At 40.2% G+C, this 15,505-nt stretch overlaps 1 protein-coding gene across 3 annotated transcripts in view; it reads left to right on the top strand.

The window, feature by feature from the left end:
• LOC124284157 (glutamate receptor ionotropic, NMDA 2B-like) overlaps window positions 1-15,505 on the top strand; it is a 103,400-nt gene that overhangs the window by 63,464 nt on the left and 24,431 nt on the right. For all 3 annotated transcript variants that reach the window (XM_046720222.1, XM_046720221.1, XM_046720223.1), the window contains exons 4-10: window positions 2,015-2,131; window positions 5,997-6,136; window positions 8,085-8,259; window positions 8,896-9,010; window positions 11,506-11,726; window positions 13,997-14,129; window positions 14,687-14,873. In XM_046720222.1, the coding sequence (XP_046576178.1) occupies window positions 2,015-2,131; window positions 5,997-6,136; window positions 8,085-8,259; window positions 8,896-9,010; window positions 11,506-11,726; window positions 13,997-14,129; window positions 14,687-14,873 (1,088 nt within the window). The remainder of the gene's footprint in view (window positions 1-2,014; window positions 2,132-5,996; window positions 6,137-8,084; window positions 8,260-8,895; window positions 9,011-11,505; window positions 11,727-13,996; window positions 14,130-14,686; window positions 14,874-15,505) is intronic.

Here is a 15,505-nt window from a genome sequence, read left to right as displayed (position 1 = left end):
GTTTTTTGGAAAAGCTTCACTGGCAGGTTTTAATAAGTTTTATTTTATTAAGTGGACATATTTTTATATCATAATTACAAAATCGTGCATGTCTCTGTTGTGTATGCGTTTGCGGTGTGCGTGCGTAATTATGTTTGAATGATTAATCTAAAACACTAAATTGAAAAGGGGATGATTCTGTCCCTCTGTGATGTTAATACTTCTAGAAGTGAGTTCCAACACGATAATACTCAGTGACGTCATATTTTGAAGACCGGAGCGGCGTGTGTATTGAATTGACACTCTTCATAATATCAGTTGGTATGTCGAGCTTACAAACAGGATTCAATACTGTCGCACAAACATATTGCAAGTACAATGCTTCTGCAAAACCTGTGATAACGTAATAATAATAAGTCATCTTCTATAGCGCACAGTCTCCAAACACCAAGTGATTGCTCGCGGCGCTTAATCAGAATCTGATTCTTATTACCCCGGATAACCCAAGCTGCCTGTTAGGCGCTAGAAGGTTATAGTCACATGACCTTATCCAACCGGGTACCCATTTTCTGCTGGGTGAAGCAATTTGAACAAACTCACTTGCCTAAGGTGAGACCACATGCATTACATGTGCTTCGTTGTGGGCAGGACTGAAGTCCTAGAAACTCTCAGGTGTCAAGCTGCCAAACACGGACACCCATCCAAGGATTGTCCGAGCATTGTCAGTTGCTTAACTTCAACTGATTCGTGACCTGTGACCTGAGCTCTGTGCACAGGACTACGCGCCAACGTAATGATGTGTGTGTGTGTGTGTGAGAGAGAGAGAGAGAGAGAGAGAGAGAGAGAGAGAGAGAGCACATATTTGCAAGAACCTTGCAAGAACCTACAGCGTTCTCTAACCACTGAAGTGTTTTTCCATATGCCAGAAGTTATTTCAAGAGCTGCCTAGGAATAGACAGAATCCCGTCTCTATTTAGCCCGCAAACAGATCGTTAATATCTCTACGCCTCATTCTGCCAGAGCAAATTTAAATACCTTAATTACTTGAGAAAACACACAGACGGCCTCTGATTCCCTTAAAATTTAACGTCGAATTTCATCATATTGAACGTGTAAATAAAACACGCGCGCGCAGTTTACACCTCTCTAACGCCACGGAGTGAAAACGATCTTTTTTCTGTTACGATCGATATTAACAACATATCAACGAGATACGTTCATGCGGTCTTTTGATAGTTGAGTAAAGTGTAATCGAATGAACAGATTAACACGGTCATCTGACGATGTTGTCGAAGGTCGTTGACATTCTGCCTTGATTGTACGTTTATGAGAGCCGACATGAGTACCAAGAGCTTAGCCAATGTTGGAATGTGCTGGCGTGGCCTCTGGAGATTTAACTATCAGTAAAACTTCCATTTGGTATTGACACAAAGCGGATACAGGGGCTAAAATGGAAATGACTGGGACTCTGTTAATACTTATGAACACTGTTTATATTCCCTGTTTGTTGATGTATATCCCAAGGGTGAGATTGCGGCGATGTTGTTTCAAATATCTGAGAAACATCTAACGCTTCGATGGTTATGTCAGAGCATTGCTCTTTGAACCGGTGAATGTGATGTAACTCATTTTGATAGAATTGCGTTTACAGAAAGAATATTTTTGTGTGATGGTTGTTGTATCTGTGACTGTTATATTGTTTGTTAGCAATGCATTGCACTTAGCAATATTCAATATTATAACTATTTGGAGGTGGTGTGTGAATAATTGAGTCTGGACCTGACAATTCAGTGATTGATCATGACCATCAATCCACGTGGCATGGAATACGATGACACGTGTTAACAAAATCAGCAACCTGCGCCCCCTCCCAGTTCCCCTTTGTCCCCTAATTACGACAAGCGTGTGTTGTTGATGGTTTTATCCCGGATTTTATCGGGCATATCATCTATCAAAGTTAAATATGCATCTTCGGAATGTATACATACAATTTATAGTTGTCCATCTTCAGCTAGATGTTGTATTTGTTGAGCAGGTTCACTATCCTCAGCGAACTGCTGATAAATGATGGCAGCAACACATCGGAGGTGCGAAAGAGACTGAACAGCGTGGTGAATACCCATACGAGAGTCTTCCTCCTTCATGCCAGTAGGTAAGTCAGTGTGTGTCACGTGGTCAGTAGGTGAGTTTGTGTGTCACGTGGTCAGTAGGTGAGTCAGGGTGTGTCACGTGGTCAATGGATGACTATGTGTCATGTGATCAGTGGGTGAGTCAGTGTGTGTAACGTGGTCAGTGGGTGAGTCATGGTGTGTCACGTGGCCACAAGTCAAGTCGGAGTGCCACTAGGTGTGTCAGGGTTGTCACGGTGAGGTTTGGTGTGTCATGTGTGTCGGCGGGAGAATTAGGGGTATTATGGGCTGGTGGCCGGGATGCGTCACATGTGAGTCAATAGGTGGCTCCGGATGTCACAGAAAGTCAGACGATGAGTGGGTTATTAGATGAGGCGGGGTGTGTCACCAGGTGAGTTGGTGAGTCAGGATGCTTCACTTGTTCAAGTGGGTCACTTGTTAAGTAGGCGAGTCAAAGTATGTCCCATGACCAGTAGGTGAGTCAGGGTGTGGTACCAGATCGATCAGTAACTCAGTCACGTGTGTCACGTGAACAGAGTGCATCCCCTGACCACGAGAAGGTGTCATAGATCATGGCACACGTTCGTCCGTCGACTAGAGTGACAGAACACCGAGTCATGGCACCGAGAATTGGTAACACATGGTCGGTGCACAGACAGATGAACTTGAAGATTTCCTATGACAATAACAAGACCCAAAGCTGTCAGTCTCATACACAAGAACCCGAAGAATGTATTATTCGTGGTACCAATAGAGCACTTGACAAGAAAGAGGAAAGAGAAATCGAGAGACAGAACTTGGAAATGATGGAAAATCGTATTCTCTCGGAGCTATCTTAGAGTTGTGGGAATTGACATAAAGGCGACGAAGTGTTAAGGAAGGGATTCAGAAGTATTTGTCAGTTCCATGATGGAGACTGCGATTTGGCTTGGGAGACGAAGTGAAGTCAGGTGATAGAAGGGAAGGGGGATAGGGTTTGGGGAATGAATTAATCTCTCAGGTTGATAGATAGCTACCCATTACTTACATATCAATCTTTGATCTACTTGGTAAGGGGATATTGGGAAGAGGATATTGGCAATGACAGAGGGTTGGGAAGTCGGTGTAGGGCGATTTTGAATCGATGGGGCTGTTGTGTTGTGATGTACATACATTGGTTTGCGTTTGGATGGCTTGTGTTGTGTTGTGTTGTGTTTTGTTGACCTTCTGAGAGCTACGTTACGTTGAAAAGGGTGTTGTTGTATTACGTTGAATACAGTGCGATAAAGTGATATTGTAATAATTTTATGCAGCGCGAAACTTTTTCTTCTGTTTCTGTACATTTTGATGACACGTATTTGTTATAGTTTTTAATACATATTTGAAAAAAACCCACAATATATGCAAATGAAGGACAGACCATTTGAGGAGGGGTCATGTAGTGTGTGTTTTGGAAGGTTCTAAAACGAAAAGAAAAACGAAAAAGAAACATATCTTGATTAAACAATAAGTGATTGCAAAAGTGAGTTCGTATGGAATTACCCTCTTTTTACCACATTCCAGCAATATCACAGCGGAGGACACCAGACTTGTACTTTACACTATATACCGGAATCAAACCCGGGTCGTTGACGTGACGATCAGGGAACAGGCATATCCATCATGTCCTAAAAAGGTTTAGAATTATATCTAAAATAAATGCATGTTTAAGATAGCTGCGACCAAAACTATATCATGACTCAAATATACACCGGTTCATTATGTATCCAAGTTTCATTTTCCAAACTCATTCATACCTTCATTTTGACAGTGGAATATGTTTAGAACATAAGCATCTAACCCTGAGGCACAACAGAAAGTTTACCGTGTTCTTTCTTGAACTGCTCTGAAGTTATTTAATAATAATAATAATAAGTATATTTCTAAAGCGCCAAAATTCCACGCCGGGGGCATGCTCATAGAGCATACAGAGAGTTCTAGTTTGCAGTGATATGATACTGAGAAAAGGTGTAGTATCACTTTGAACATTAAAATAACATTTCTTGATTTAAAATTTGATTATGATTATTCACCCGTCACACTTTCCTGCACCATTTTGTGAATATGGATGGATAATTTTGTGGGGTTTTTTTAAGACGTGGAACGAATTATTTTCGAGCCAATATATTGTAAAATATACGATTTCTGAGATGCACATCAGTAGTATTGTGCGACATGTAGACAAAACAAGACAATCGTTTATTGTATTTTAGGCCACCGGTCCTTATATAAGCGAGTAACATACATTAAGACATGGTTAACTGTAAGTGCTCGTTACGACGAATAAATGCATATTTAACATAGAGAGCTAGATTGGGTAGGGTGGATTCATTATTAGTTGTTAATAAACTGGTAAAAGCTATCAGTGGTGGTTCCGACAGATAACGTTCTGGGATATACATGTAACGTAAATCTTCATAAAATGGACAGTCAAGGGTAAAATGTAGTTCATCTACTACTGAAGAATTACATAAAGGACAAGATCTTTCAGATTTTGGGATGGACAGTTTTCTGCCTCTATTTACGATTAAGTCCAACAAACCTGTCCTATATTTGACAAATATTTTTCTGTTACACTTAAAAGTAAGTTTAGATAAATACAGTTCAGGTTGTAATAGGTTTTTAAATGTTCTATATAATTCGTAACGAGAGCTACTTTCTAGAGTGAAATGCCATTCCTGATGAAACATATTTACCGCTCGATCGACATGTATAATACAAACATAAAGTGTTAAGTCAAACTGTATGAAATACTTAAACCATGTACTGTATGTCCTTGACCAAATGCTGGAAAAGTCCCTATCTTTTAGGATATCTCACCAGCAGCAAATGTGTTATTCAGTAATTATTATGACACCTCCCTTCCTTTAAAACCGCCATATAGCTGGAATATTGCTGAGTGCGGCGTAAAACTAAACTCACTCACTCACTCATCCTTCAAAAGTCTAGTTGTTATAGTACTAGCCACAGAACGTACTAGGTTACTAAACACAAACAAGGTTTACCCCACTGTTGAAACAGTGTCCACATGTTCATAGACCAACTGCATGAGTATGAACCGCATGGTGTAATGGACGGTGACAAGCACTGGTGTTCAACATGGACAACATATGCAGTATTGGTGATAATATTACCTGATTTTGACGCTATCTCTACATTTGGCCTAGAGGCATAACTTAATGCTGACTAGGCACCAATACAGTTCATTCTGGGATATTATATCGCTATTTTAAGATATTCATAAGTATCATATTATTATACAAGACTGAGGGGTAAAGTTTCTTTGCTCTTCCACTTGTATGTATAGAAGCAAGTCCAGCAAGCCCTTTGAAATCAAAGTGTGTTCAAATTCTAGAGGATTGTGTAATGAAAGATTTTATGGAATAAATATCATTTAGCGAATAATGTTCCCATTTGTCAACATATGACATATGACATATGTCGCTCGTTGCTGAAGACACAACTACAATTCCCTCTGTCGGTACATTGTGTGAAGCCCTTGTCAGGTGTCCACCCTCCTGATATTGCTGGAATATTGGTGAACCAGCGTAAATCCATACTGTCACTCATATATGTCATACTCAATATAAAGTAACAAGGCACGTTACATAGAGCCATATTAGAGGTCACACACATTGTATTTCATCGTTCCCTAGATATGACAGGAACGACAGAAGGATTATATATGATAGCAAAAGGATTACATATGATAGCAAAAGGATTACATATGATAGTAAACATACATACCTTCAAAATCTTCTTAGTCTGGTATTACTGTAGAGATATCCTATCGAATCATCGTCCAATGGCATAATTGCCACTGACAGACTAATGCATTATTTGATGGAATATTTCTTTCGTATTTTGCAGTTCTGAGTCGAAAAACATCCTTGATGTGGCAGCGAGTATTGGATTGACAACGAAAGATTATGTGTGGATTATAACTTCAACAGCGTTATCACTGGGTTTCAGAGGCCGAGTGGCATCAAGTTACCCATATGGACTCTTTGGTGAGGGCAGTTTATATGTTACTGTAGGCTAGACATTCCAGAAATGCATCGTCGGGGTTCCTTCAAGCGTCGCTAAGTTTACATGGTTTTGCCAGTCGGGGATCGGGAGGAGTAGATTAAGTTTTGATAGTTTTTGTATTCTTGAAAACAGGACTGGAAATATTTTTTTTCAATGTTTTCTCGCCAGTTGATCCAGACTGATTATTGACATTGACTTAACGTCACCCGATGTTACTTTCAACATCGACGCTAAATGTAGGTACATGAACAACGGTTTTCAAGACAAACCGCATCTGACACGTATATAAAAGTGGCATTTATTTCAGGACAACCTAATAGCACTTGGCATACTTTTATTGTACAGTTGTGTTCCTAACTTAGTCATGTATTCGTCAAAACATCACGTAACTGTAAAACGCATTTGTTTCAGTCTGTCTGGAGTTTAATATACCTGTTTCGAATACTTTAGTCACAAATGCAGAATAATTTAGATGTTTATGTTTTAAATAAATATGTAAATGTCTACATTTGTGATACTCGTTGTCTCCACTTAAGCATAATTCCAGACTATCGACAACAGGTCTGGGTTATGGCATTCATATTTCACTGTAGATACAACATGTTTATAAATCTTATAAAAATGCAAAAGATCATGTAACGAATCCTGTAGAGATCTTTCTTTTAAAGAAAGTAATGACTTCAGGATGGCGTGTTGTTTAAAAGGAGTTAAAGTATCTCTATTGCCTACAGCCAGATCCGTGAGGATCCGGGTTAGAATTGGTCTCATGCAGTAACCTCAGAGGCGACTAACGGGATCGAGTGGTCAGGCTCGTTGACATGGTTGACACATGTTATTGTATCCCAGTTGCGTAGATGGATGCTCATGCTGTTGATCACTGGATTGTTTGGTCTAGACTCTATTATTTACAGACCGCCGCCATATAGCTGGAATATTGCCGAGTGCGGCGTTAAACAATAAACCGATCAACCAACCCTACCGCCAAATGCATACATTTAGCACAGCCTTCATTGGTTGTTTGTTGGTCAACGACACACACAGACCTATTCCAGCTATATAACGCTTCCTGTATATAATCGTGTCTGGAGGAGACATTTCTTCAGTTAACATTGCAGAGCAATTATCAATGTTGTCAGAGTACCTTGACACTCAATCAACCTGGACGTTGACCAGGACTACCCTATCTATTTGGTGTCCTCTCACGATTGGCGTTCCTGAAGGTTGTTGTGACATTCTTACCAGGAAGCCGGAGATGCAGGAGTTATGTACCTATATGTACCTCCTCCTAGGTAACCAGGGACGCTGAGGTGGCCCAGTGGTTAAAGAATTCAGTCGCCATGCCGGGTTCCAGTTTCTACAGACCCGTGAAGATCATGATTGACATCGGATGGTCAGGTTCGCTGACTTGGTTGACACATGTCATCAGATCCCAATTGCGTAGATCGATACTCATGCTGTTGATCACTGGATTGTCTGGTCCAGACTCCATTATTTACAGACCGCCGCCATATAGGTGGAATATTGCTGAGTATGGTGTTAACGCTCACACACTCCAATTTCTACATGGATACAGTGAAACCCATTTTCGGGGTAATATGCTGGGATTTCTAGACTAAAGCTGTACACATGAATCCGTACTCACTCACTAACTCCTAAAGGACCAATACATTGAATGCTACCCTAAATTGCTTGACGATTACGTCTCCAAAGGAAAGACCTAAGTTTGATTCCCCATATGGTTACAATACCCGAAGACTATTCATTAAGCTCCTTTCATCATTTTCTTGAATATTCCTAAATGTTTCGTGCAACAGTGGTCACTCATGCTCGCTCCAGAACCTCCACGAGCAAAGTAAGACACACCTTAAAGATACGTCCACGAAAAAGTACCCCTTACTTTTTCAAGACGAATAGAACATATCTTTTCAGCTATATCGTTTGAGAACGGTTTGACAGCAATGAAAAACGCCATTACGTCTACACTGACGATGTGGTTTGAGGCGATCAACAAGGTGGGCAACGATATGACCATCAACTTGAACACCAGCTTCTCCTGTAAGGAGACCAAGAGGCAGTTCTGGAACGATGGGGGCGAATTTTTCAAGTAGGTTCTCTTGTCAGCACGATATGCTTGCCATATCTCCTTTGAGACTGAAGATGATATAAGTTAGACTCTGTTCAGCATGGCAGTAAATAGTTGGCTACACCTTGTGAATATGTTCTCTTGAAGAGAAAAGTGGGATTTGTTTCAGAACAGCACTTGGTGGATAAGAAGTGAATAGTTGTCTTCTTGTATTCGTAACTTAACGGTAAATCGCACCTGTTTCAGTCTCTCGGGAGTTTGATATTTCTGTTTGGAATAATTCAATGACAAATGAAGATGTTTTTACTTAAATAAAAAATGTAAATACCTACATCTACATTTCGAGGCTCTTAACGGCTGTAACATCTTTGTACAGATCACCATTTTTTTATTTCGTTTATTTGCTCGATTTAGATGTTTTTGTTTTCATTTTCATTACTTTTACAAATTTATAAAAAGACGAAAAATATTTCGCGTTTTGGCCCTATAAAATCTGCAAATTCGACAAGGGGACATGAGAGCAGTCCTTGTTTCTTCTGTTATCGGAGGAATGGTAACTCCATTATGTTTTACACAATGTACGCCAAATGATGGGGTGTTTTATATATGACAAACTGTGATAGCAAATGCATTGCGAACATTGTTTATGGATTTCAGCTATCTGAAGAATGCGCCGTCACATGATTTCAATGACACGGGTGTTCTCAAGCACACTTCCCTCCAGATTCTGAACATTCAGAGGAGCGACAGGAACTACCCAATAGCTAAGGAGGTACGCACACCACATACGTAGTGAGTGAGTGAGTATGGTTTTACGCCGCTTTTAGGAATATTCCAGCAATATCACTACGGGGATCACCACAAATGGACTTCACGCATTGTACCCATGTTGGGAATCGAGCCCGGGTCTACAGCGTGGCTAGCAGCCGCTTTAACCGTAGGCTACCCCCCGCCACGCTGAAGGTCCGGGTTCGATTCCCCACATAGTGCAGAGTGTGAAGCCCATTTCTGCTGTTCCTCGGTGTGATATTGCTGGAATATTGGTGAAAGCGGCGTAAAACCTTATTCACTCACCCACTATATACCAGACTGTCAAGGGAGTCATTTATAATGGCCAGACTGCCAATAGATACATTGGCATGTACAATATTTTCAAAACAGGAGGCACTGACATGTATACAATATAGGTACTGTCAGAAGCTATATGGCATACAATACGAACCAGACTCTCATTTCAATACGGACATGTACCAGACTGTCATTCGATACATTTCATGCATACATCGATACCCAGACTACGTACCAGATCCTGTCATTTCAGGCATACATTGATACGTACCAGACTGTCATTTCAGGCATACATCGATACGTACCAGACTGTCATTTCAGGCATACATTGATACGTACCAGACTGTCATTTCAGGCATACATCGATACGTACCAGACTGTCATTTCAGGCATACATCGATACGTACCAGACTGTCATTTCAGGCATAAAAGGATATTACCAGACTGTCAATTCAGGCATGCATTGCTTTGTATCAGCCGACATGCATCTTGATGTTGGAATCAGCTAACACTGATGTGTCATTGTAACGCTTGCATCACGTCAATGAGAACATAATATATTACTCACACTTTGCTAAAGGATCACAATAAATCACAACTTTACTTAAACGTAGATTTATAATTTGAAATTGTATCCATTTCAAACTGGATAGATAATTATATGGTAACCCCTCTTAGGCAAACAGTCAATTTAATCTGTAACCTTATGCACTTGATACATGAGTAACCATACAAATGGTTTTCATGGCACCAGGGAACCATTTTGCAAATCATGGAACAAGTCATTCACAAGTACACAACACCTGTCAATAGCAGGTATGGGATCCACAAGATGAAATGACACACTGAAACCGAGTATCCATGCTTACAATAAGCTTAGATATTTAAACCAAATTTGACCCCACATCATATTTTTCAGTTGAATCAATGATTTGATCCTTAGCAAACTGTGAATAGTCTCTATCTCAAAAGACGAATAAGTACACATGAAGCAGATTGTCAAGATAGATAGTTATATATTCACCAAGAGCATGATAGACGTACACATTTATGCACAAATAGGCCACGTTTGAGCAGATGTTTGAGTTTGCTATAATAGTGTAAGATTGTAAGTTAGTACACTACCCCATCTATTGAATACAGGCAATCAGAATTTCTATGACGCATGTAATAACGTAGTTTGGCTTAAGATTACTAAGAACCACATTTCCTGCTTTTTCTTTGAAAACGTTTTAGCATATTTTTTCCAATTTGTTATTTTATTACAGAAGGTAAATGAAAATGCATGTTTCTTTTCTGATGCTAAAATGCTGGTTTAGCACCCAATATTTAATCTATATAAACGCGCTAGACAAGACTTAATGTAAATCCAGTAACTCGTTATTACAGACCTAATGAAAAAGCCAGATACACAGCGGATGCGAAAACTATTATCAACATGCAAACAAAAATTACATTTAAAAAGGGAGACGATTGTAAACTTCAATTTGGAAAGGAAAATGACGAAAACAAAGAAATTGTACTTTCGATCAGAATTTTAAGTAGGTTGTCTGTTTTTGTTTGTGCTGCATGTGTGTTTTCTGCGACCTTTAAAGCTGCGTTCGCAATAACCCAGCTCAATGGCTGCTGTCAAAAAACTAAACCAGTGATTGATATCGTGAACATGTATACACGTCATTTGGATCCGGTGACACACAATAAACCAAGTAACCAAAACGGACTATCCGATCAATTTAGTCGCCATACAGGACAGGCACTGGTAGCAGTCGAGCTTTGGTCTTAACAGGAATAACCTCTAATAGAAACAGAGGCTCAAAGGGTCCCTCGCACTTGCGTTTGTCGGACCGTCTGGCTAAAGGGGATCTTGTGGTTGATGTGTGTCCTCTTGGTGAAAGCGTGTAATTCTCCCTCACATCATTGATCGTTGTTCATGCTTTTAGGTTCTGCTTTCCCTTTGATAGAATCGATCTCATTCATGTCGCTGTAAAAAAATTCTGATTTGCCAAACGCGCCGTAAAACAATATCAATACACTAGTGTTTGTTAGTTGATTCATTATTTGTCACTACCGTACATGCTCGCTCGCTCACTCACTCACTCACTCACTCACTCACTCACTCACTCACTCACTCACTCACTCACTCACTCACTCACTCACTCACTCACTCACTCCCACTCACTCACTCTTGTACATATACAGGTCGGTAGCTGGACCAAAGATGGTCTGGTCATTCAGGGAATCACATGGCCAGGAGAATCTACGGAACCTCCAAAAGGAAAGCCGGAGAAGTACTTCCTTCGGATAGTCACGTGGAAGGAAGACCCGTATGTCATGTACCGCGACTTCGACAACAGGACAGGCATGTGTGAACACAATGCGGTGCCGTGTCGGGTGTACGCCAGGAACGACAGGAACGAGAGGTAATGGAAGGTCATGTAACAAAATGAGCATTACCTTTAGAAGACTAATTTCTAAACCGTGAAGATTCCGGTTAGAATTCGTCTTCAGTAACCCATGCTTGTCGTAAAAGGCGACTAACGGGATTGGGTGGTCAGACCCGCTGACTTGGTTGACACATGCCATCGTATCCCGATTACGTAGGCCGATGATCATTCTGTCATCTCAGGGTTGTCTCGATTATCTACAGACCGCCGCCATATAGCTGGAATATTGCTGAATGCGGAGTTACCCAACAAACCAACAAAATCGTGAGCTAGCATCATGATATAAAATAGAAGATGCACTTCTGTACCTCCCAAACTTTGGTCGGCAACGGGCAAGGAATGTGGTTGCCTTTGGAAGAAGGCATAAACAGAATCTCATGAGTGCATACCTCGTATAAGCTCCATGGTTCTTACAGTGCCATAAAAGAACGGGTGTAACTTTAGATCCACGTGAACGGCGTTTCCCAACCATTCGGTTAAGACAGTTCGATAAAGCTTACACCAGGAGACACTGGATTCTACTTCTTCCATTTTCACAGAACGTATTTTTAAGCTCACAGAGGATGTCCAGAATTTTTTAAACAGTGATGTAATGCATATTGACAGGGGCATTAGCACAGGCGTTCAGTTCCATTAGCTGAAATGGTACTTATGCTTCACGAAAGCAATGTTTACTCACGTACTTAAGATAGGGAAATTGAATAACACATTCGCTATATGCAGTATGTGCGTCTAACTACGACAGAGCAAGTTTATGGCGCAATAAGAACGCTTTGGATGTAAACACGGGACAACTCTCCCTCAGTAGAAAAATCAATATTCTCAGCTTATAATGAATCCGTGAACTATTTATTATTTGGAAATAGACAATTAGCTCCCCAGTTAATCATAAAATGTTTATGATGTTTACACATTTCGGTTCATTACTCACAAGGCTGGTATTGCTTTATGAAATGATGTATTCTCTAACTGGGATCAAAACGTGACTGAAGAAAGCATTATTGCGTTGATTGCATGTTTTAACAGCTCGTTATATTGTAAATATCCGGTTTTCGTTTTTCATTTCTGAAACTGACAATAGAAATTCATCTGAAATGAGAAATCGACAAATCGTAAAAAAATATATTAGCATCTTCAAAGGCACATGCTTCTATTGAATGAAGGGAGTGGTAGGCGATACTTTTAATACACTTTAAACAGAACTTTTTAGATCGGTTTTGGATTAACAGCAGAACATGAAGCTGATCACGAGTTAAACATTTTTTTAATCGCCATCACAAAAGTGTTATACATCATGGACAGACTCATCGAGACGGAGAAAAGAATCTGGCTCAGTTCTAAAACTCTTTAAACTGTTAAAGATCAAACATGGAGGCACGTTCAGGGTCAACGTTGCTGCGCTGCATTTTTCAAATCATACAAGATATATCACATTACATCTATTTGGGTGTACATTCTCCTGGATATTCTTTTCGGGTTTTTTATTGAGAATAAGGCTGTCAGTCAGGATTAGAGTAAATGTCACCCACCACGTTCCAATCGATATAACTTTTCTCTGACTTGGTGGACAGTTGCCCTTACTGTGGGCAATATGCACTTTAACACCGATCCAGACCTCCAGACTTGGGAAAATACGAGTGTTCAGCTAACCGATTGTTTCACAAACAGTGTCTCAAAACTTGGAGTGATATATGTGTTTTGACAGTTGCTTAACCATTGCTTAGTTGATGTTCCTGTTGCAGCTGTTGTTTCTTTTCAAGGTTACAATATTCAAAGAATGGGCAAAGGTTGCAATTTCCTTAACTGACTCGTAGCATATGTTCCCGTGCTTTTTTGGTGAACAATTTACTTGCCTTTGGAATTTTTTGCATCATTTTTACCTCAAATTTTAATTTTACGCTAAATGGATCGACAGTCGATTCCATTTTTTCGGGACATTTAGCGTTTTGTCGCTTTTATTTAATTTTCACGCTTTCATGTCAAAGCCATACCTCAGATATTTGCTTCGGGAAATGGCATATACTTAATGTCCTTGGTTTTCAAAAACAGAAAATTCAGAAAGTTCAAACATATATTTTATTCATATTCTCACAGCTTCACAGCATGCATCAAAGAACTGTGATTGCATGAAAATTGTCGATACCTTTTGTTTAATCTATCTGTTCTTGTCATGTGACAGATAGGAACATGAAAGTCCTTTAGGGCATGGAAGGTGTTGACGTTTTTCCATTTTCTCTGTCGCCTAGAACGAGCAACGTCACCAACAACACCTGCTGCACTGGTCTCAGCATTGATATCCTACGTATCTTTGCCCTGGAGTTAAATTTTGACTTTGAGCTCTTTGAAGTTGCTGATGGCCAATGGGGAGCAGAAAACTCGGTAAGTTTCCACCAAGGGCTATTAGGCTTGATTGGACAATGACTTGTGTTTGGAAACATTGAGGGATATACATTAACGAACTTAAAGTGAGTGAATGAGTTAAGATTCACAGTCACATCGGCAATATTTCAGCCATATCGTGACTAAAACAAGTTTAGAATTGTCCATAAATACATGTAAACTATAAAACCTGTCGTCGAAGGACGGTAAAACTAACTAGAATATCACAGTATCAAGAAACAAAACTAGCATCTCTCTCTAAAATTGGATTTCAAATTAGGACAAAACAAAAACGGGCTATAGATCGCCAGCAACTGAAGGTAGATCACCATACTAAGGACCTTTGGGACTTTAACGAACTTTAAGGTTTGTTTGGCGAGTCAAATATTGCATAAACAAACATTTCAGGAGTGTCCATGTACATATCACTGAACTTTAATATGTTTTTAAACTTTATGCATGTTATGATGAAAAACATTATTCTTCGAGATTCCTCCATAATCCCGTGGCATCATGCGACCACTTGATTGAATAATACCGGGATCCTATTTTCACAGTATACCAAGGAATGGAATGGCATCATAGGGGTTCTGAAGGAGAACAAGGCGGATATGGCTGTGACGTCTTTGACGGTGACTCCAGAGAGGGCCAAACAGATCGACTTCTCCGTGCCTTTCCTGGAGACTGGAATAACGATCATGGTATCCATCCGGGACGGAAAGATATCGCCTACAGCATTTCTAGGTAACCACTCGGGTCCACTCGGCTCATTCTGCTAGCTACATAACGCTTTGGGCGGCATAGGACAAGAGATATTGCAACGCTTCGATTAAGCTGTTGAAATGAGGGTCAAAAGTGAAACTGAGTGGGCTTTGAATTACTTGAATCTTGTAAGGAGAGAGTGACTAGTCTCCGTTATGATGGGATACGTGTGCAGACATGACCATGTTTACAGAGTGGGTGGGTACGTTCATATGGTTGAGGACGCGGGAAATCGTGCATGCTCTTGATGGGAGATGGGAACCGATTCTCATTATATTGGAGATAGACGGAGTAGCCTTCTAGTTGAAGTGTTCCCTCGTCTTGCCAAAGGCCTGGGCTCGATTCTCCAAATGGGTCAAATGGGTTAATCTCCATTTCTGGTGTATTATTGGAATATTTCTAAAAACAGTTTAACCCCATACACACTTTTATAGATGAGATAAAGTGTTTAGTTTATCGCAGCTTTACAAGGCATTAGAGATTAATCTCCGCGTCTTCTTGATGTATACCAAACGTCCATTGCTTACGTGCATGTACACGGTCAGTCAGACCATCAGATCCACTATCCGCTGGAAGACCTTCATTACTGCGTGTAGAGATAGCCTTTTATTTCT

Source organism: Haliotis rubra, unplaced genomic scaffold, assembly GCF_003918875.1.
Source record: "Haliotis rubra isolate DU_JTF1 unplaced genomic scaffold, ASM391887v1 Scf33, whole genome shotgun sequence".
Taxonomy (NCBI): domain Eukaryota; kingdom Metazoa; phylum Mollusca; class Gastropoda; order Lepetellida; family Haliotidae; genus Haliotis; species Haliotis rubra.
This window is presented reverse-complemented; position numbering and strand designations above follow the sequence as displayed.